The sequence below is a fragment of the Alternaria hordeiaustralica genome, assembly GCF_023758085.1.
Source record: "Alternaria hordeiaustralica strain BMP 2776 chromosome Unknown scaffold_6, whole genome shotgun sequence".
Taxonomy (NCBI): domain Eukaryota; kingdom Fungi; phylum Ascomycota; class Dothideomycetes; order Pleosporales; family Pleosporaceae; genus Alternaria; species Alternaria hordeiaustralica.
This window is the reverse complement of record NW_026056778.1, coordinates 138,144-159,524: the sequence shown is the minus strand read 5'-3', so window position 1 is coordinate 159,524 and position 21,381 is coordinate 138,144. Positions and strand designations below refer to the sequence as shown.

At 51.9% G+C, this 21,381-nt stretch overlaps 9 protein-coding genes across 9 annotated transcripts; 5 read left to right on the top strand and 4 right to left on the bottom strand.

The window, feature by feature from the left end:
• Nucleotides 1–436: 436 nt before the first annotated feature.
• Nucleotides 437–2,053, top strand: J4E84_003939 (uncharacterized protein; the record flags this gene model as incomplete). Its single annotated transcript, XM_049386548.1, has 1 exon — nucleotides 437–2,053. The coding sequence occupies one exon, from the start codon at nucleotides 437–439 to the stop codon at nucleotides 2,051–2,053; it is 1,617 nt and encodes a 538-aa protein (XP_049245318.1).
• A 435-nt stretch (nucleotides 2,054–2,488) lies between these two features.
• Nucleotides 2,489–4,210, bottom strand: J4E84_003938 (uncharacterized protein; the record flags this gene model as incomplete). The annotated part of the gene is made up of 3 exons (XM_049386547.1): nucleotides 2,489–3,542; nucleotides 3,592–4,099; nucleotides 4,150–4,210. The coding sequence occupies 3 exons, from the start codon at nucleotides 4,208–4,210 to the stop codon at nucleotides 2,489–2,491; spliced, it is 1,623 nt and encodes a 540-aa protein (XP_049245317.1).
• A 1,347-nt stretch (nucleotides 4,211–5,557) lies between these two features.
• Nucleotides 5,558–6,298, top strand: J4E84_003937 (uncharacterized protein; the record flags this gene model as incomplete). The annotated part of the gene is made up of 3 exons (XM_049386546.1): nucleotides 5,558–5,845; nucleotides 5,898–6,060; nucleotides 6,108–6,298. 3 exons carry the CDS (start codon nucleotides 5,558–5,560, stop codon nucleotides 6,296–6,298), a joined length of 642 nt encoding a protein of 213 aa, XP_049245316.1.
• Nucleotides 6,299–8,257: 1,959 nt separating this feature from the next.
• On the bottom strand, nucleotides 8,258–9,142 carry J4E84_003936 (uncharacterized protein; the record flags this gene model as incomplete). Its single annotated transcript, XM_049386545.1, has 3 exons — nucleotides 8,258–8,616; nucleotides 8,667–8,733; nucleotides 8,792–9,142. The coding sequence occupies 3 exons, from the start codon at nucleotides 9,140–9,142 to the stop codon at nucleotides 8,258–8,260; spliced, it is 777 nt and encodes a 258-aa protein (XP_049245315.1).
• Nucleotides 9,143–10,553: 1,411 nt separating this feature from the next.
• J4E84_003935 (uncharacterized protein) lies at nucleotides 10,554–11,605 on the top strand (the record flags this gene model as incomplete). The annotated part of the gene is made up of 3 exons (XM_049386544.1): nucleotides 10,554–10,651; nucleotides 10,704–11,361; nucleotides 11,411–11,605. The coding sequence occupies 3 exons, from the start codon at nucleotides 10,554–10,556 to the stop codon at nucleotides 11,603–11,605; spliced, it is 951 nt and encodes a 316-aa protein (XP_049245314.1).
• Nucleotides 11,606–16,571: 4,966 nt separating this feature from the next.
• Nucleotides 16,572–17,000, top strand: J4E84_003934 (uncharacterized protein; the record flags this gene model as incomplete). Its single annotated transcript, XM_049386543.1, has 1 exon — nucleotides 16,572–17,000. One exon carries the CDS (start codon nucleotides 16,572–16,574, stop codon nucleotides 16,998–17,000), a length of 429 nt encoding a protein of 142 aa, XP_049245313.1.
• A 71-nt stretch (nucleotides 17,001–17,071) lies between these two features.
• J4E84_003933 (uncharacterized protein) lies at nucleotides 17,072–17,675 on the top strand (the record flags this gene model as incomplete). The annotated part of the gene is made up of 2 exons (XM_049386542.1): nucleotides 17,072–17,078; nucleotides 17,272–17,675. The coding sequence occupies 2 exons, from the start codon at nucleotides 17,072–17,074 to the stop codon at nucleotides 17,673–17,675; spliced, it is 411 nt and encodes a 136-aa protein (XP_049245312.1).
• Nucleotides 17,676–17,812: 137 nt separating this feature from the next.
• On the bottom strand, nucleotides 17,813–18,528 carry J4E84_003932 (uncharacterized protein; the record flags this gene model as incomplete). Its single annotated transcript, XM_049386541.1, has 2 exons — nucleotides 17,813–18,228; nucleotides 18,282–18,528. 2 exons carry the CDS (start codon nucleotides 18,526–18,528, stop codon nucleotides 17,813–17,815), a joined length of 663 nt encoding a protein of 220 aa, XP_049245311.1.
• Nucleotides 18,529–18,911: 383 nt separating this feature from the next.
• J4E84_003931 (uncharacterized protein) lies at nucleotides 18,912–21,165 on the bottom strand (the record flags this gene model as incomplete). Its single annotated transcript, XM_049386540.1, has 3 exons — nucleotides 18,912–19,387; nucleotides 19,443–20,990; nucleotides 21,111–21,165. The coding sequence occupies 3 exons, from the start codon at nucleotides 21,163–21,165 to the stop codon at nucleotides 18,912–18,914; spliced, it is 2,079 nt and encodes a 692-aa protein (XP_049245310.1).
• Between the last annotated feature and the right edge of the window lie 216 nt (nucleotides 21,166–21,381).

Here is a 21,381-nt window from a genome sequence, read left to right as displayed (position 1 = left end):
ATCTTGGGCCATAATAGATAGATGAAGGTTGTTTGGAAATATTGAATCTTCATACTGACTCCTGAGCTCCAGAGAAGCGCGGCAGCTCTTAGGCAAGGAAATCGCCGGCTCAGCACGTCTGGGTCCTATGGCGGTGCATGCTTGGTGATAGTAAGAATAGCGAAAGAGAGGCCGAAAACATTTTGGAAATGCGAAATACTCATTGGGCGACGATGAGCGTCGTCACGATGCGCGGTTTTGGAGAGATGAAGTGACGGAAGCGCGGTTGGCTGGCAGGGGCGATGGCTTGACGCGTCGAAACGGGTGGCGCGTGCCTTGTGGCCTTATCGCCGAGGCAGCCACAGCTATCTCCAGGCATCATCACTCCGGACCCCGTCTTCCCCACCATCAGCCAAGTCCCATCACAACACCCACATTACTATCTATCACTATCACTATGACGAACGACAGCGATAATCCCCGACGCGATTCCAACCGACCCGAAGACAATCCGTTCATCGCATTCCGCCGCTTCGCCGATTCCCAGGTCTCGTCGCTACTCAACACCGTCTTCACCCTTCCCGCCACCATCGCCAACTACAACAACGCGCACCAAGCACGTGAGCAGTGTCTTTTTGGCAAGGCCGATCCACGACAATGCGACAAGCTTCACGAGATTGAAGCCGACATCGCCGAACTGCGCCACGAAGGCAGAGAGCTGTTTAGAGTTGGCGATGTGCAAGCTGTCTTGCGCAACAGCGAAGAGCTGATGAGGCTCGACCGCAAGGCTGACGACATGAGAATGGAAATACTTGGCAATGTGAGGAGAGGCGACGAGCAGCAGGTTGCGCGACGCGACGATGCCAGCCTGGTTGAAAAGGTCGCCAACGAGAAGGGTCAGGAGTGGGGATGGTCATGGGATTGGGGCTTTCCTCGGCCATTTGATCACGACGGCCGGAGTCCATCAGGCAACTCGGAGGAACAACAATCAAGGGATTGGATGCAGTTGGAGAGGTTGCTACGCATGCAGGCAGAGGCGAAGAGGCTGGCCGAGGAGTTCAACGACAAGGCCTGGGATGACCGCGATGCGGAAGTTGCCAGATTCAACAACTACGAGCCTAGGCCTGAAGATGGCAAGCCTCGCGTCTGGTCATGGTCCAAATCATGGCAGTGGCCACCACCAGCAGATGCATCGCAGACCGACGACCCCGCATACTCTCCCCGCGCACTCGAGCAAAACCGCGAGATGAACAAGGCCGGCGTACCTTGGCAGGCAGCCTACGAAGACCTGCTAGCAGAGCAAGGCGAAGTCTCACATTGTATGATGAGGAGCGACCGACCGGCTTGGGGACCAAGGAAGATACCAATTACGCAGCAACAGTTAGAGGAGACGATGCAGGGGAAGCTTGAGCCCGAATGTCCTGGCGCCATGGAGTCTGACATGTCCGACAATCATTGGACTCACGGCAAGATCCCGATCACACAACGCCAACTGGAGGAGCACATGGACCGCAACGATGCGCCCAGCTGCCCTCGCCTTGGGACAACCGACGAGCCAAGCTACGAGTACAGCCACGATCACGAAGACCAACATGACGATCCGCCTACGCCGAAACAAGACCGGTTCCCTTACGCCGACACAGTCAGACGTGACACATACAACACTGTTCTAGACGCGGCATACGAGAGAGATGAGGACTCGGAGACTGAGTTGGATGCGTACGAACGTATGGAGGCTGTGTCACAACCCTCACATTCAGTCTCCGGACCTATCTCGGTAACTTCCGCGGTCGCTGAGCGGATGAAGGAGGACAAACCTTCGATTCTCTCCACACTTACTACGACCGAGCGGACCGTCGCTTCTGACGGCTCTATTACAACCAAAGTCGTGCTCAAGAAACGCTTCGCTGATGGTCGAGAAGAGAGCTCGGAGACGGTGCATACCCAGCGCGGCCAAGAGACCGAAACCCAGCAGCGCGATCCTTGGAGGGCATTCCACGACATCCAGCCAAGGCCAGCCGAGCCAGAGAACCAAGAGCGGAAGAAGAGGAGTGGGTGGTTTTGGTCTAGCTAGACCTGCCTCATGGGTGAAGGGTGTTTGCACGTGATGTATGAGTGTGAATCTATTTATGGGTGCTTGGCGAAATCTTGGGCTGGGCATGACTGTTGACTTTGCGAAGTCCGCTCGTTCTTGTTGTTGATTTATGTTGCCATGTTGTTTATTTCTGGGACTTTTGAATACATAGCTGCGCATACCCCTCTCAATCAGATATAGTTCCCACTTCGCCGCTCAGCAGAGCAACTTACATCGAGTTCTTTCCGAGGAAGTGTGGCTGCAGCATCTACGTGACACCTAAATTCAAATGCGGCTTTGCGACTCTGCGACTTTGCGACTTTGCACATGATGATACCTGATCGCAGCTCACCTTGTATCACTCACAACGGGACACAATCTGTAAGTAAGAAATGTCATAAATTCGTTAACAAAGCTAAAGTACATGCAACGCCGTCAAGGCGAGATCGGTACCGTCACCGGATCAGATACCATCCTACTATGCTGCGACACCGCAACACTCTTACTCCTCTCCTTCACACTCATCGTCTCCGGGACGATGGTCGGCGCCCTCGAGACTCCATCGTCCCAGCCACTGCCATTCGGCTCCGTGTTCTCGAGACCCCATACGCCATCTGCAATGGCCCGCGCCTTGTACTTGATGATAAGGCCCACGGTCACAGGCCCGAAGATGGTGTTGAGCACGATAGCCCATACGGCCGTGATGAAGGCTTCTTTGGACAGATACGGAGTGTTATTGAGCCCGATCTGTACGACGAGCAGACCGATCTCACCGCGCGCTACCATAGCGGAACCGAGGAGCATGGCAGGCCAGAAAGTGGTGGTGAAGCACTCGCGGATCGACATGCCTGGCGGTCTGCGGAAGATGGTAGCGAAAGGTATGACGAGGCCGACGATGACTTTAGAGACAAGCATGAGCAACGTGTAGACAAAGCCCTTCCAGAATGCCTCTGCAGTCCAAAGATCGATAAAGGGGATGGCGAAGCCAATCGATGCGAAAAAGAGAGGTTGTAAGAGGTACTTGACAGCGTCGAGGAAGTACTTCTCGAACGTATGCATGAAGGTGGGGCAGATGAGCGGTTCGCCCGCATCGTCGTACTCAGTCGCTTCGGCGATAGATCGCGCTTCCGCTTCCTCTGCGTCTTCGCGCGAAGGTGGGTGGAACGGTCCAGTTGGGTGCTTGGAAGGGAGGTAGGTGAGGAACGCGCCCGCCATGAAGGATCCGTAGAGAACAGAGGTACCGCCGAAGCCTGTGATGCTGAGGAAAGCACATAGCACGAAGATCATGATGATGACGTTCACGACGTGGCGTTTGCGTGTCTTGGGGAGGCGTGGCTCGATGAACTTTCGGTATAGAGGCGCGATCGCCCATTTGTTTAGGACGGGAGTGAGGATGGCAAGGAGGCCGGATACTAGTGTTGGGCGTCCGATTAGCCAGCCTAGGTTGGGGGAGTCGTCGCCTCCTAGGGCGCCCAGTTGGCCGATTACACTGAGGGAATTTAGTGATACTCTTTGTTTTGGGTAACATTGTGTCTTACCTCGCCATCACTAGACCAGATACATCATCGAATACAGCCGCGCTGACTAGTACTGTACCAACTCGGGTGTCCGCGAAGCTGATCTCTTTAGAGCTCTTGCCTAGCACAACGAATGTCGTCCCAAGGGATGTGACCGAGAGCGCAGCCCCAACGATGAACGTTTCGATTGCTCCATACCCAAAGCCGACATATAGAAGTAGGTATGTGAGGCCAATAGGAGCGACGACACCGATGGTCGCCGCAATAGCAGAGAGGCCAAAGTTCGCTTTGAGCAGATCCAACCGCACGGCCAGGGCGCCCTCAAAGATGATAAGAACAAGACCAATATACCCCAGGGCGATGAAGGCTTCCTGCCATGCGATCGGTATCATATCACCGCCAATAGGCAGGCCATAGATCAGACCGACTATGATTTGACCTATAAGGCCGGCGCGGAACACCCGGTTCGAAAGCCATTCGCCGAAGGAAAGCCAAAAGAAAAACGAGACGAGGACGAGAATCTGAATGACTACTTAAGGTCAGTGATTGCAAAACCATGTAAGAAAACAAAGAACCTACTATTCGGCTCATGATACTGCAAAAAGCCTTCTGTCGACGGAGTCGAGGAGTCACCAGCCATACTGAAAACCGTCTTGAACGTGTAAAAAAAATGCGAAGATCGCCTGCCTATTCCAGGCCCTACACGACGCCCACCGCATCTTTAAACAAGTCCACATCCACAGCGAGCTTATCAGCTCCGCGTCAACACATGTTTCGCACCTCGCATCTTGATGTCTTGGGGATACATGTGGCGGCCCAGCCAAGGCGAGCGCGGATGCAGGCCCGACATCTGGGCTGAGGCAAAGACAAGCTCGCACGTGCGAACGAGTCAGTGACGCGTACCTCGCGCAGCCTTAGTGATGCCTGTTTCTCAACGCCTTACCTCTTGGTCTGTAAGAGATGCGGCTATACTCGTGATGGGAGGCTGCCTTGGCGTTTCCGCTCCGCGCTTGGCTTGAGGGCTGAAACGGGGTCTCCGCTTTAAGGCTAAACGTGAACTGTCGGAGGCGCCTTCTGGGTCTTGGGGATTGAGTCAAGCGAGGTTGCGGCGGACGCGGTGGGAGTTGGTCGTGGTGGAAGTATGTGGGCGGAAACCGGGTGGTTGTCATTGCCCGTGCCAGGCATCAGTGCGGCCAACATGCCGCCTTTGGACCGTCACACTAACTTCCCACGATGATATGGCGTCTCTACACCACCATGCTGAGATTTAGTCAAAGCGCATGTAGTCGTTTCGGATTTCCCTCTCCCATTTCCCGAATTTCCCGCTTCCAGAGTACGAAAATAAATGCCAGCGAGCTCTTCGAGGAGGAGCGCCTTCCGTGGTATAGCCATGATCAGTTTTATCCAGCACGACCTGGTGAGATTCTCGATTCTAGCTTTAAGGTTATAGGCAAACTTGGTTACGGTGCATACTCCACGGTCTGGCTGTGTCGGGATATTCGGGATATTCAGTATGTTTGGCGTTCTTCACCCCCATCCACCCTTCAAATTCTGATCATCTGTGCACAGAGAACGAGACGCTGGCTTCGTCGCTGACTTCGTCGCTGTCAAGATTTGTACCCGAGATGCCGAAAAGACCCCACAGCTCAATCGAGAGCTAGACTTTTACGAGCATGTCAGTTCTATACAATCACAGCATCGCGGCCAAGCATATATCCGCGAACTGTATGGCGAATTTGAGCTCGACGGTCCGACTGGCAAACACTTGTGCTTTGTTCATCCACCCATGCACATGACTATTCGACAGCTCCAGTATTACAACCCAGCACACAAGCTCAACGTTCCGCTTCTAAAGTTCACGCTAGCCAACGTGCTAAAGGCACTGTCGTTCTTACACGACGAGGCTAAGGTCGTACATACAGGTACGGCAAGATAGTGCAACGTGATTGGATCAACTGACAAATTAGACATCAATCCCGGAAATATCATGCTGACTGTGAATGATGACACTATCCTGGAAAACTTCGAGAAAGCTGAAGCAGAAAACCCGTCACCATCCAAAGTGATTGACGACACACGCACCATTTACAGTTCCCGTAAGCTTCCCCATCCTACGGGTGATCTTTGGGGCCGACCAGTTCTCTGTGACTTTGGAGAAGCGCGGATAGGAGATTCCCACTCCGGCTTGATTCAGCCTGAGCTATACCGTGCACCAGAGATAATTTTCCAGATGGAGTGGGGTTCCAAGGTGGACATTTGGAGTCTCGCCACGTTGGTAAGTATTCAACACTATCACAAGGAAGCCGTAATGACTTACTCTTGATTAGGTGTGGGACTTGTTTGAAGACGAGCATCTGTTCGACGCCCGTGACACCGAGGGCAACCCATCAGGGACACATCATGTTTCCGAAATGGTTGCATACCTTGGAATGCCTCCGCTTGAATACACACAAAGCAATGACATCACGAAGAAGGTCTTCGATGAGCAAGGTTAGTCATTGAGATTGTCCTGACATAGACTCTGCTAACTTCCATAGGATATTGGACGGGTGGCTCCAGGAGTGTAACTATTCCTAAGATCTCACTCGAGGAAAGAGTCTCTGGGCTTGAAGGGGAGGAAAAGGAATTATTTCTCGATTTCATACGCTCGATGCTTCGATGGCGGCCGGAAGACAGGAAATCGGCGACCGAGCTTTTGAAGCACCCATGGATGGCCGGCATGAAGTAGTTGCGACGACGATCAAGCAACCATTGCACTGCAAAATCGTTCTGGCGAAGTCTTTGTGTTGGCGTCGCGTGCGTGCAGGTTATCGGAAGGGGGCGAAGGGAGAAACGCGACGATGGGTGGGTCCACAGTCTACGCGTCCTAGAAAAGAAGCTAGTCTTCATTCGACGGCACGCGTCGTGGAGCTTCCCTCCCCTAACATCACTGGAACTCATCAGCGCATCCGTGTACATCAATACGGGATCTTGTTCACATCGCACCGACGCGACAATCTATTCCATGCTATGATTACCGCGTTAATACCGCACGCATGTGCATGTAAGCGCCGGCTCTCGGTCTTCGCACGCTGCATTGCTGTGCCGCAATCTCGTCCCGAGCCACCTGGGCGCAGTCAAAAGCCCAACCACCCAAACAAGGCCTCTTGAGCTCCTACAATCTGCGGCCAGATCCTTCGTGATTGCGCAAATTCTCTCAAGATATTTTGAGCTGTGTCGCGACACCTCTTCATCGCCGCCTACGCCGCCATGCGTGCATTGCTCCGAAAATGGCAGCGGAAAAAGCCCGAACCGACGACGACAATCAATCAATGCCCAGCGTCCAAATTCATCCCGCGACTTGAATTACCGAGGGGTGAGCCCCTCGATCAGAAGCAGTGTGTGCTTTTCGGGAAGCTGTCGGCCGAAGTGCGACTGCTCATCTACGAAGAGGTTCTCGCCGACCCGCAGCGTCTGCTGCACTTTCTACACGTCACTTATGGTATCGGACGACCTTACAAGCTGGGGCATTGGCGTTGTGTAGATAAGGACAGCCCTTATGTTACATGGCAGCATACATGCTTTGGAGTATGGTCAGAAGGCGACGTGCAACATATCCGTCCCGCCTGTCACACCAATAGTGATCTCATATCATTGCTTTTGGCGTGTCGGATAATGTGAGACTATCCGGAAATAATGGCTTCCGCCTGCTTACTCGATATCTGTAGCTTTTGTGAAGCGATCGAAGTCCTTTATGCCGCCAACCACTTTAGCTTTAGAGGCATTACAGGCGTGACCTCTTTCAACAATCTTGTGTCTCCGAGCTGTTGGAACATGCTTCGAAAGGTGCACATATCGACCACTTTCCTGACTCCGATGAAACACTGGATGGACAAGAGAGGAAGCTTTCCGCGAGAAAACTACCAGGATTGGGTAGACGGCTGTCGTACTCTCGCCACCTTGGATGATCTACGCACGCTTCAAGTCGAAATTTCGATACGAGATCAATGTCAAAGCTTTGAAGCGAACGCCGAAACCGTGGAAGAAGCGGCGCTGGTATGGATTTTGAACTCACTGAAGCTAATACGGGCTGTGACTTTTCGAGTCACCCTTAATATCGACCTACCCCCCACGGTCGTAATCGCACTTGGAGATGTACCGTTTCAAATGACGCATCACGGAAAGAAGTATGACCACGGGAACTTTATCTGATGATACCAAGAACTCTACTCTTGACCAACGACTGCTCCGACGCCCAATTCACCATCTCGCTCCCTGCATTCATTTGCATACACTCTCCGGATCAAAGCGCGTTTCCTTAGCTCTGTGGAACAATGCGGCCTTTGCTGTCGATCTTGCGTGGATTAGGATCCGCCAACAACTTGGAACCTGTGGATGAATTAGCTGCCAGTGGCCAGTTGGCTTGTTTCTCACGTACCAACCCCGAAGAGCGCTATTGTGTCGGCGTTGTTGTCTGGTGCATTCTCCTCTCCAAGGTCTTGTCCGTTACGGGCAAGTCTCACCGCACCCTCCCAACCATACGATGGCCAATCCAGCATCGAGGCGAAAAAGTTTGGCGAAGCCACATCTTTCAGACCCTCAGTATCCTTACCATCATCGCCCAACTCCGAGTATGCCCCACGAGCGTGGGTCATCTCATGCAAGAGTACTTTGTCCAACAATGAAAAGGCATCTGAGGTTGCTACGATTAGACACTGTTCGAGAATGTATCAAAGTACGACGTACCAATCTGGTTCAGGCCCAAGCCCCAAGTCCGGCCATTTGCCTGTGCCTGGTTGATGAGCTTTCTGCCAATCCTTGTTCGCCGTTTCACGTCGTCTGCGCTCTTCTGCTCCTTCTGCTTGATCCAATCCACGAACCACAAACAAAGCTGGATTTGGCTGGGCAGTCTCTTGAATCTTGTAGGAGGTGGTGCACCCTCTGGGTGATTTGGTGGGGCTTCGAACACAGTCGTGATCTGCGGATTGGTTGTGACTGCCAGAGCAACTCTGTCAAGCGTCGAACCTCTACACGACAGTTCTTTGAGCTTGAGCTTGTAACCATTTGCTAGGCTCAATCAGTCCATTATCGGTGTAAGTAGTGATTGTGTCACTTACTTGTATCTTCATAGAGATTCGCCTTCCCCTCCACCGGTACCCAGCGGTCGTAGTGGCAATAGATGATCTGAGATTGGTACGTCAGCATCGTCGACAATGGAATATGCATGACTGAGTTGTCCTACCACGTCAGTATCAGGCACACTGTTCGACCCTGTCACCTCTTGCCCCATATTGTGCTGAATACTATACAACAGTCGGTTCGTTTTGTCCATTTTGCCGTCATCGATAAGTTGGGCTGGCTCCAAGCCGTCCTTTGCGAATAGATTCCTGATCAGCTCGACCTCATCATCACTCAATAAAACTGAAGGCTTTGCTAATGTAGTGTATGCTGCGTTGACCATCTGGATCGCTGATCCCATGGCAGCTCGGACGTCCGCTGCTATACCCTTTTCTTCGCAAGATGCATCGATCTTGTAGGCCTTGACGATGAAAGGTAGGAGTAAAGATATCGTCAGGAAGAGGAACGGGAACATGTTGAACTAAGTCCGGTTGTGTCGCTTGAAGAGGCTGGCAGTGTAACAATGAACAAGTGCTTGATTGACTTCGACATATCTGCATGAGCTCCTTAAGTATACGCAAAACTACTTGTCAGGCTTGCTACTGGACACGACACATCGATGCACTTGAGCATGCGCCGCACATATTCGGTCGCCAATGGCTATCTTTTGCATCGCCTACCGCCCTCGGATACCGAAGACATCATGAGACGGCCCCACGCGTTCTGTCCCGCTCGGTTGGGGCAGCAGGCAGGTGTGCTACTATTCGTGGGGGCGCTTCACGCGGCACAGTTCGCTTCCATCCCAGTCGTCAAAAACAACAACAGTTTTCGATGCAACATACATGCAAATCAGCCCCCAGCCCCAAGAGCTCATCAACATCACGACACTTTCAATATATTCCTCGGCCCCAGCCGCTTCAGTTCTGCACTCCGCCACATATCGAGGATTAGCGAGGCTTCCCAACGTTCGCGTGCATGGTCAATGGTGTTTCATGTCGACTTCGCCAACCCCAAATATGTTCATAGACGCCGCCAGGTTCTCGACCACCTTCTAATTTGAAACTCGTCGTCTTCGAATGCCAGTCCCGATAGCTGTGCCTCAAGAGAAATGTGTGCAGCTGGTCCTCGTCTCCGCTGTGCCTCTCCGGATATCGCGATGCCGCTTGGGGCGATGAGAAAACGACATGGTGTCTCGACCAGAATATTTGGTTGCTAGATATGGTGCTGAAGGCCTGAGATTTCGATACATAAGCTCGAAAATCTGCAACAAAAAACTGACAGCCAAACTACTTCTTCACAATCACAATGTCCTTCCCCAACTTGCTCGCGCTAACCCTCACTTTCCGAATTGTTTCAGCTCGCGTCTTGGGAACATCTACTGGAATACCGTCCCCAACGTTAAAGCCTCCTTCGCGTAGAGAAGAAAGCTCTGCTCTTCCAACGTTCACATTGGGCCCGGAAGATGCGTACTTTCCAACCACGGTATGTATCGGTCTGCTTTCCATCTGAACCATGCTAAACTCTACACACAGGCCGCTAACCCGGAGCCATCGGGATCTGAAGTCCAAGTATATCCTACCGGGGTCTATGACACTTTCCCAGCTGACGGGATCACTGTCGCGTTCGGTCCGGAGATACACGAACAGATGAAGACTGTTCGCGCCGAAAGCTGCGACAATAAACCAGCTGAAGAATGTCGCGACGCAATCAACGGTGTGATACAGAAGACTGGGGTATCTACTCACGTCAAACGCTTCATTCCCATTGCACCTTGGGTTCTCTATGTTCTTTGGGGAGTCGTGTTAGCCGAGATAGTCTTGTTGTACAAACAAGACCTAGGAAAAGCGATCAAGCTTCCCCCGGAGGATCTCCGGCAGATTCAGTCGATGGCTGGTGCTCAAGAAATCGCCATCGTGACGGCCTCCGATGCCAGCGCTATCGCAGCTACGTTAACGGTTCGACCCCCTGCAACGACTACGCCAACGTAAGCAACCGATGTTTGACGATACTCTGAGAAATACTAACAGAATCTCTAGGAGTCTTATCAGCATCGAGACGCTCACCACGGCCAGTGACGGACACGAAGCTGGAGATATTGTGTATCACATCCCCGAAGAAACAGCCGACCGCATTCAAGACTTCCTGGGAATGACCGGTCTTCAAGAGACTCAGCAGATCTGCCAAGGCCAGAACCTGAAGCGCGCTGATCCTACTGAGGAGTGCATTGAACGTATCTTACGGCATGCCATGGACCTTGCGGACACCGGTCCGGACAACCTCATGGCTTTAGCGCAGGCAAACATCCCCATTGAACCGGCCGCGGGTCAAGCTATCGGGTTCCCGATCCCTAGCATCTCTATTGGTGATTCGATCGCGATCGTTCGAGTTTATCGCCAGGTCTTCAGTGCGACGGGACAAACTCCAGAAGCTGATCAAAACTGGGACCCATTCGCTCTAGCTAATAGTGCACTCGGTCTTACGATCGCTGCCCACGCAGCCATGCTCGTTGGTCAAACCCTAGTCGACATATTCCTTAGCAAGAGCGACATCATTACCGACCTCAAAGAGGAAGATCTGATGTGTGCTAAGGATCTCATTTGCACAATGGAAGACTGCCAGGGCCAAAGAGAGGTGACAGATCCCTTCACTAGAATGATTAGTTCGGAGATTCCTACGACACCAACATGTCTCACGGTATGTTACATGACCCACGCAGTGGCAACACTAACAGTATTGCAAATAGCCCAGGCATCTCGGTTGCAGATGCGAAGTCGTCAACTATCCGTACGTCTATGAAGTACCCAAAGGATACATGGATGCGCAATATGCATGGCTCGAAGAGCTCATCAAATTAGCCGACAACCCGGTATCTGAGGCCTCGGAATGTAAAAACAACACACAAGAATATGACGACCCCAGAGCCAACTTCAAACGGTGAGCGAACTCTGCAATCATGGTCTAGTGAAAATTGCTAAGCTTCACACAGCTGGATCGAAACCGCCTGTGACAAGAACGACAACCGACTCGATAAACCTTGGGAGTGGGGAGACGACGACACACCTGGATTTTACGGCACCCTCAGATGGAGCCAGATACCAGACGGGCTTACTGAGTGCCCATTCGAATGCAAGGAAGCATTCGAGCCCTTCCTGGAGTCTGACTGTAAGCCCGACAAGCCAAACTCATTGGTCTCGCTGACGTGGTGGGCAGGTGTGAAAGACGGAGGTTTCTCGAGTTCCGGTAAAGTCGAGACCGACTGCGGCAGGGCCTCGCTGTATACACGGAACACAGATTGCAACAAGCATCCGGAGTGTTGCGACACCTTCGGATCTGATTGCGGAGTGATCGACGAGTGAAGCCTGCGAGCTTGCTGGGCGAGTGCCTGCTAGATTAGTCTTTGGGAATGTAAAAGTCGGTATCAGGGTCGGGTCTTTGTATGTAATTCGGAATGGGTCTCCATACCAATGCGCTTTCTGGAACGAATGGAGCTGGTCTTTGCAAACCTCTTTGCCGGCCCCGGGGCCAGTGACGTCATTTTACGCGCTAGAACACGGTCATGACGCCACACGCGTGTACGCGTTCACACAAGATGTTCCTACCCAGCTTTGACACAACCATTGCACCAACTCTTTCTCTCATCGCACACTTTCGTCAGCGTGCGACGACGACGACGCGCCGAAAGCGATCTGTCGCCATGGACGTTATTCCATCGACAGCAAGATCGGTTTATGACACGGACATAATAAACGATGACAGTCTTGTGCGCTGCATACATCAATGTACCAATTCCATTACAATGGGATGAGATCGATTGGTGGCATGGCTGCTTGCACCCCTCAATGTTCCATGGGTAGAGCTGTGGATCGCGAGCGCCGCGCAATCTTGCCCTCGCTCTTCGGCAAGGGTCGAAATTTCTCCTGGCTGCACTCAGAGTAAGTTATCGTAAGTGTGGCTAATATGCTGGGAATACTTCCATTTAGAATACTGCAAACATAACCCTTCGAACGCATATTGCAAAGCTATGGCGGCTCGAGGTCCACCAGAATCGCTGCAGCCCCATGCGCGGCATCATCTCACATCGCTACCCTATCGGCTACTGGAGAAGTTACGCAGGTGCACGCCACGAACGATACCTAAGGCATCAGTATACACACTTAGCTGGCTTCGCAGCCAAAGGACACGACCGCGCAACAGCCATGTATCCGCACGGGATCGCCACGATGAAGACATCTCTCGAAAGAATCAATTGAAAGACTGTTCCAACCTGATCTTGATGCTACCGAGGGAACTACGCGATCAGATCTATGAGTACGCTTGGCAAGGAACGCATATCTACTATCAGGACGACTTTTGCCTCGCTGGCGCTGTCAACGCGCGGTATCTAGACTGCGATGAACTTTGTGAACAGATCCAGACCCTTCCAGCATGGGTGATCATTCATCCTCAGATTCAAGAAGAGGCGCTTCACTTCTTCTATCAAGCGGCAGAGTTCAGTGTTGGTGACGGCAATGAATACACGACCCCGTTTCACGGATCGACATCGCACATGTCCAGTATCTTGTCGATCGAGAAGGCGCGCAATATTACTGTGTTCGGCATTACCGGGTTTTATGAACCGAATAGAGATACAGCGTCTACCGACTCTTTCGCAGGCTCCTTGGATAACGTAGGAGACTCTCCGGGCTCATTCATAGACTTTGTGGGTCTATTCGAAGACTCTGTGAACATCACGCTGAACGATACTCAACGAAAACTCATTCGCCATGTCACAGATAATGACGCGGTTCACCTTCTACGTCTTTCAACACGACTTCAGCTACGCTCTGGTGCAATGACTCTCATCGAGGAAGAAGCTCACCTCCAGGCGTTACAAGACTTGCAGGAAGCGTCGTATGGTATCAGCCATGTACAGATGCATTTCCAATTGGCATGGCAACCTTCCCAATCCAGCTTACTTGGAGAATTCCGAGTCGCGAACTATCATTTCGTAGTCAGCTGCTGGATCTTGGCAAAATCCATACTTGTCCCGCCTTCAACATATTTTACGCCTGCCTGCTCCGAAGACAAGGAGTCTGAACCGAACGCTGTGGGGCGGGAATCAGCATTTAGAGATACTATGGATTTGCCGCATTGGAAAGACAACAATGCCAACCTTGAGCAGCAATCGCAGGGGATCATGACGACGGCTATGGCATATCGCCGTAGCGGTGTCGGGCTAGAAGATGGTGCTCTATCGGCGCTCGCTCCTGTCTCCTCCAATTAGGCATCGCTGCTAGAAAACGAGAGCCTTAAGGACCCGGGAAAGCAGCACCGGTTGGGTCACAGCACTATGACAATATCTTTATCGACCTCGATACATCGCGAGTGGAGGCTGATTTCTCTACTGGCTCGCCGTCGGCCTTTCCCTGTACTTACACTCTGGTTGTCTATATTTAACAGCACAATTACGCCCTGCACTAGACACGTCACAAGCTTCAGGCGCCCCGTTCGTCCCACCAAGCCGCTGGAACGAACTTGTTTCTGACACTTTCGACTCGAGCGTCGCACTCACACTACGTTTGAATTGCCCCTATGCCTTTACACGATCGCGCTATATCAGGGAAATCGAGAGAATCTTACCCTATTCAGAAATCTCTTTGTACACATATCGACTCGCCTGCCAGCTTCTGACATCGCTATCAATCATTTTCGAGCATTTCGTGCCCAGACACGTCCCGCCTCTCCTTCTCGCCAGCATCTGGACAGTCGGCGGGCTGATGTCTTTTACTCATGGGCCCGAACAAGCTATCCTGACATACGGTCTCTCCAAAAGCATCGCATCTTCTAAGGTAGCGTGGCCTTTGATCAAGATCGAAGGTTCGCGCGTTACCACTATTGGTGTGGCGATCTGGGGAATTTATTTCGGGGGCCATTTGGAAGCCATGGACACACTACTTGCTTGCATTGGATGGATGGCAATCATTGACGGTGTGGTATGTGCGAAGGAAGGGTCTCCAGGGTCTGCTAGAATACGTACGACGTATCAGGGTGTGGTTGCGCTTTGGGGCTTGCTGGGTATGACTTCGGGAAAGTACTTCTAGGTTGAGCTTCGGTATTAGGTGATGCGCGTACGATATATGGGGTTGTCCATCAAAAGACGCGCTGCTGGCTCATCTCTAGCATACGACGGGTCTTCTTGAGCATTCTGATAGATCTTTTCAACCAAACCTTGCCGTCTAACTTTTTTCCAAAGTACGAACTAAGTACCTCGTCCCTCAGTTCGCGATCTGACGCCAATACCCAGCCGTAATGAGTATCAATCTCTTGATACCTGTTCTCAATATCAGCGACTATCTTCCGCACTCGCTTAACTGCATCGCGTTCTTCTGCTGTACCCGGCGTAGCTTCCACAAAGCTGTGGCATAGTGAATCGACTTCCTCGAGACAGCCAGGTATCCTTGCCTTCAGCTCGCTAATCTTATTGACTAGTTCTTCGAACTCTGAAGAGTACTCCTCGTCCGCTTCATGAGTTTGGTGTTCTGTGTTCATGATTATGTCGAGGTGCAGATGCAATACGAGCAGCTCTGTAGTAGAAAAAGGAGTGTAAGGTGTTGATTCCGGCGATCAGGTCATGCGCAATCTCCTTAGTTCAGCACGTGATGTCAGAAGAGTGTGGCTACCTAGGTAGGGCTACATCACATGTATGTTGGCGTCACGTATATCGCTACTTCAATAGCTCGCCTCGTGTGCTGGTATCATAGCATATCAGGGTGGTAAATATATGTACTCCAGTTTAGTTCTTGAATACGAGTCGCTTGATGACTCAAATTGAATTAGCCACTGTGAGCTCAGCTATTCGTCTTCATCTTCACAACCAGCATCCTTCCGCATTCTTTGGAACATCGTGTCCAGGCCAACTAGAGCCACCTTTGCTCTTTCTGCGCTCTGCCAAGCTTCTTCCAAGATATCTTGAAGGCGATTCTTATTTCTTTCCTCGCATTTCAAACCGTGTTTCAGTGTCTCTAAATCCTCTTCCACGATCCAGCCTGACACCGACTCTCGAAAACGCTCAACTGCTTTGTGAGCTTCCTGAAAAAGCCAGCGTATGTCCTCATGTGCCTCCCGCCGCCTCGTCTCATCCATCTTGCTCGTCCCGGATTTACCGACGTAGCAGATTCGCCAGAACGGACCTGTAAACCCGCCTTGCTGATAGTCAACGCGTGCTAGTTGGCTCAAGTAATGGCCAATGCTCTCCTCGGTGAATTTGATGTTTAGAGCTTTGATGACATTCGTAATATCTGTTTTCCGAACTGTTCTGCTGTTAGTAGCGTGTACATATGGTACTATGACAGCGTACTTGCGGCTGGGACACAGTTCACCTGCAGAAGTCTGCGGCAATTTGAAGACCTCGTTCAACTTTTCCTCGATATGTTCCAGCTGAGGCTTCAATTCTGACGTATAGTCGTCGTGTTCCTCTAAAACTCTCCTAAACATCTCTAGCGTGAAAGAGGCCTCATAGGTAGGGTAAAATTCCGACATTTTGATGAAAGACTCCAGGTTTGTACGATATGTGAAGGAGTTACACATTTACTGCGCAGGTTTTGTAGGAGACTATGACTGTGTCAGGTTGTCCTGTGCGCGAACAGTCACACACAAGCTGTGACCCTAAGGACGCGACGAGCCGGCATTGAGTCAAAGCGCATCACGGCCACAGTCCAAATGGCACGACAAAGAAGAGAAGCATGGACGCCGTCACTTACAGAATCCTCACGTACACCGCCTTCGACAAAAAGCAAACACGTCGCTGTTGTTGTTGTGAAGTCTTATCTACTGTTGAGGCGCCGTCATCCCGAGACGATGCATGCCTCTACAAAACCACGGCTTGCGCGTCCACCCGAAGTAGAGCATCAGTCATCTCCGCCGTCATGTCAACACCACACCCAACACCTCGGGCAACACTTCTCTCTACCACCTTTTGGGAAATTCTCCCCTCACATTACGACAAGATCATAAACCGCTGGTCTAAAATCGCACACCTACATCACGAAGCCAAATCTGATATCCTCGCCACCGACCGCGCTGGTGCCGTGGCCTCTGTTAAAGCCGAACTGGAAATGTTGGAGCAAGATGTGGAACAATATCGGAAGCTGGTGAACAGCATCGATATCACAGATATCGCAGGCACTTATGTTGTGGGTGGGAAGTTGCCACATCGCGCATTGGAAATCGCCAAGGAGGACAAGCAGGATTTAGAAGAGAGTTTGGAGATGATCGAGGAGAAGGTCAAAGAGGTCAGGGCTGATGTGAGGTACGGATTCGAGGAGGAAGATTTCGACTGGTCGATGTGTCCCTAGACGCTGCATTCCACTCCAGGTGTCAAGGTCTGAGCTGCAAACCAAGTTCGAGACAATGTGAAACTGACAATATGGAATGTCAGTGGGCTAGCTGTTGAGTAATGAACAGAGTACGACTAGACTTGATTGTCATCCTACAATGATACCCCGCGACTCACATATCGAAAGTGTTTATCCACCCATGATGTCTAAACCAGCTTCTTCCTTCACGCCCTGATTTACAAAAGCAGGTCAGCAAGAAAAGATATGCGAAACATGTTCAAAACCACAGCGGCAAAAGTCAGTACAATGAGCGACGCCCATAATCCTCAAGACCGCCAACCGAGAGACCTGACATCCATATTAATGGACCTCGAGGATCGAGCCGACCGGGTATTGACAAGTCTTTACTTGCTCAAGCAGCTAGACGACGATTTTCCAGCTATCGAGACAGCCATAGAGCAGCAAGACTGTGTTGATATCATTCGCTCCCATACCGAGAAAATGGAGGCCAACTTAGAGGTCATGGAGCGGAAGAGCGATTTGCTAGACGATGAACGAGTCTGTGACTGGATGAACAACGGCAGAGATGACACAGAGAAAGAGAACAGGAACGAGTTTCTCAATCGATTAATCAAGAAGATGGAGGGTTTGCAGAAACAGATGGCGGAAGCGAGGAGGGGTTTTGTCGGATAGGGGCATCGCAAAAGATGCGCAGGTGCGAGGATGCCATGTTGTCGTCAAGGAAACAGCAGCTTTGCTAGATGCTATGTTCATACTTCTTGCTTCTGCACTTCCTTGCTGGAAGCCTTCAATGAGTGCCGCTGAGTGTGCTACTCGAAGGAGCATCCCCACTGGACTGGCTCTGGCAGTGGTGCTGTGTTAGGAATGTTGCCGCTCTCTCGGAACTCAACAATCTTCCTTTCTCCGTCCTCCTCTTTGACTACCGCGAATGCTGCGTTTGTGAAGTACAAGTCGCGTTTGACGCGGGTCTGGAAACCACCAGCCCACCCGATCATGTACACGAAGCCACCTTTATCGCCATTTATGTTGGGCACACCAAGGGTGTTGATGGGGCCATGCTTGAAAGGCGCAAAGGCCATGCCCAGGGTCGCGTTGAAGATTGTATAGAGCCGCCTTGAGCCGTCGAAGTCGTAATGCGTGTCGTTGAAGGTGAATTTGATGTCTTTCGAGAATGATTTCGCATGGCCGTTGGGCCAATTCGTGTTCGCAGGGTATGGATAGAACCCTGTTCTTGTATTAGTATGATGAGGCCTTAAGCATATTGTCTTTTGTACGTACCATTGACAGCGCATTCTAACCAACTGCTAAGCTGAACGCTCGCATTTGCTTTTGGGGAGTCGGCCAACGAGCAAGGATCGATTGCTTCGTTCAAGAATTTGGGCGTGTTCGAGTCTAGGACCTCTTGCGGCGAGATGTCGAATGCTGCGATAGATGCGATCAGACCGCATGCGGTGGCTTCAACTACGTCAGTTGTGATCAGAACCGTGACTACCGGCCTCTTACCAAGGAACGGGAGGTAGCGCATGATATTAGTTGTTCTGCCAGAAATACAGAAACTGGAGGAGCATTGATATGACGTGCGCCATACTTATAAGCAGACGGTGACCTCGTTGCCTGCAGTCAAGGCTGACGAGGCTGACGGGCTGAAAGCGCAATGGGTGTAACGTTAACACAAGACAGGCAAGTGACCGGGGCGATGGCCGGCTTAGAGCTGAGTGGCTCCTCACTTGTTTGCAACATAGCGACCAGTCAAACGAGAGAGCCTGGTATCATCTACCTGATGAGGAGGACGTAGGTTGAGGGTATTAATTGGTGCTGTCAGCTACGAAGCTATCGGAAGCTGCCTTCCGCGCCGATGCGCACCGCGTCATTTTCGCGCCATCGCGGCCAGAGCTCCAGGGCGTCGTCCTACGCAGCGCGTCCAAAGAAAGAGCTCTTCCCAAATAGCCCACCCACTCCTCTTGGCTTCTTGCCCATCTCAACAGTAGCCCTCTTATTGACGACCGCGAAGCCACCTGTCCTTATGGCTTTCGCATTTGGATCAGTCTTGAATGCGCCACTTGGGGGCGCAGCGCCTATGGGCGTGGGCGGCGTGTTGGACATCTCAACAGCCTCTCTCTCCGCCCCGGACATCTCGGCGATCTGAGACGTTTGCGGCATCTGCGCAGGCATCCACTCTACTCTGATCGACTCATCGCGACTAAGCTTCTGGTCGTCAAACCACAGCTCGAAGCGGATGTCTGCGGGTCCGATCAAGACGCGTACCGAGTACTCGATGCGCAGATAGTGCTTCTGCAACGACCAGAAGTGCTTGTTCTTCTCTTGGAACTTCTTCTCATCCGCTGCAGAGAGGTCTGAATTTATCTCGCAGAGGATGCGCGTGTCTGTGAGCTGTCAGAAAGCTGGACGAATGAGGCGGCCGAGCTTCGGTACACATACATTGGTTCATTTGGTCTGGCAATATCGCCGCATCCAAGTCACTCTCGATGACAGTCGTCGGAAATGCCCTTCTTGGATCGCCCGGGTCGACCTTCTTGATGAAGTTGTGCTCGATCGGCTTGTCCACGCTTACTGGCGCGCCCTTCTTGACGAACCACGCTATCGACTGCGTGATATACAGCTTGTTGTTTAGTGGATCTCGAACAAGCTCTTTCCCTTGATGCTCGGGGTTCTTCTTGTCATACGCGATCTTGCACACAGTGCCATACGACGCTCGACAACAACGCCAGCCGAGAACCGATCGTGATGTCAGGATCTTTCGCATACGATCGCTGACGAGACCCTTGCACACAGCGAGTTGAGGGTCAGGCGCTATGCTCACCGAGATGGACTCAGCATTTGGGAAAGAGGTGCGCGCGTAGTACTTTCGGAGCTGCGATTGCACATACGCGCTATTGCCCAGCCCACCACTGAGGACCAGATGCGCTACATGCTCTCTCGGGAATTTCTGAAAAAGCGATTGCAGCTGCGTGTCGATGAGCTTGAACAGCTTCGCGATCTGCTTGTCGAATAGGCGCTGCAAGTCTTGCCGTTCGAACGTCATCTCGCCGTTGCGAATTCGAACTTCCGGATCAGAGTTGCTGTACGTTTGCGGAACACGTGGAATTCCTATACTGAACAACGGTGTGTCGTCTGGGGCGCCATACTCACACTTCACGGCTTGGAAGTCTCGACTTTTCATCATCTCCCATCCGGCATCCGCGGGGTCGACCGGTAGAGGATTTGTACTGTGTGCGAGCGTCAACCGATGCATCACCAGCCTCTCAAACTCGTAATCGATAGCAGCGGATCCGATGGTCTCGCCAAACACAACATCCATCTGCTGAAGATCGATAGCCTGGTTGACCGTGCCAGTGACTTTCAGCACGCTAAGATCGGTTGTTCCACCTCCGGCGTCACAAACTAGCAAGACATCGTTCTCGCGGAAAATGCCTGGTGCTTCGGTGGATACATGTACTGCAGCGGCTTCGGCTTCCGTGAGACCTATCGCTACTTCGTGGTGCGGATGCGTCCCATAGCCCGCCTCTTTCACCAGCCGTTTGAAGTTCTCCACTGTTGGCATCGGAGCCCATGTGGTCGGCACGCTGAATATGAACTCAATTCTAGCCTCTTCCCAGCCGATGCCAGAAAGCTCTCCGCCAAGCTTGAACGACAAGTACTCGTACATCTTCCGCAGATAGTCGCCATACCACTTCTCAACCTCCTGTAGGTTTTCAGGTGCGCCTTCTGGATCTTCCATCTGCTTTCGGCGGAGCTTCTCTGGGTCGAGGCATGTCTTGAACCACTCCTTGTACTCCTTGTCATCGGCTGCGGTCTCTGCTGCGGTCTCCGAGAGAAAGCCCCATGATGATGGATCCTTGGAGCCAATTGGGTAGACAACTACCGTCGGAACTTTGTTTTCATTCGCCTGGAATCGTCCAGGCCACTTCTGCACCCAGCGGACAGTTTCGCTGCCTATGGAGAGGTTTACATATGCCACGCCGGTACCTGGAGAGATGTATCAGCCGCGGACTGGTGTGATCAGGAGCACGTGATTCAACGCAGCACACTAATCCGAATTGGGAATCGCCTCCCCACGTGCCATTCCTCAGCCTCACCAGAACTTACACGTCATCCCAAGGTCTACACCCACGATCATATGCGGTCGCTCGTTTCGCTCCATCTTGTCTCGTTGTCGGTGACGCGGTCTTTGTTGTTGCCTTCCCGCCTGATCACGTATCTATAAGATGCGGAGACGATGCAGGTGCCTTGAGGCGGCCCCTATGTCTCAGCCTTGCGGCACAGCATCTTTTCGACCGATCACAACACGCGCCATTTCGGCCCCCATGTATTTTGAGCCTAAGAATACGCCTTTTATGCATGCCGAGTGCGCCTTGGG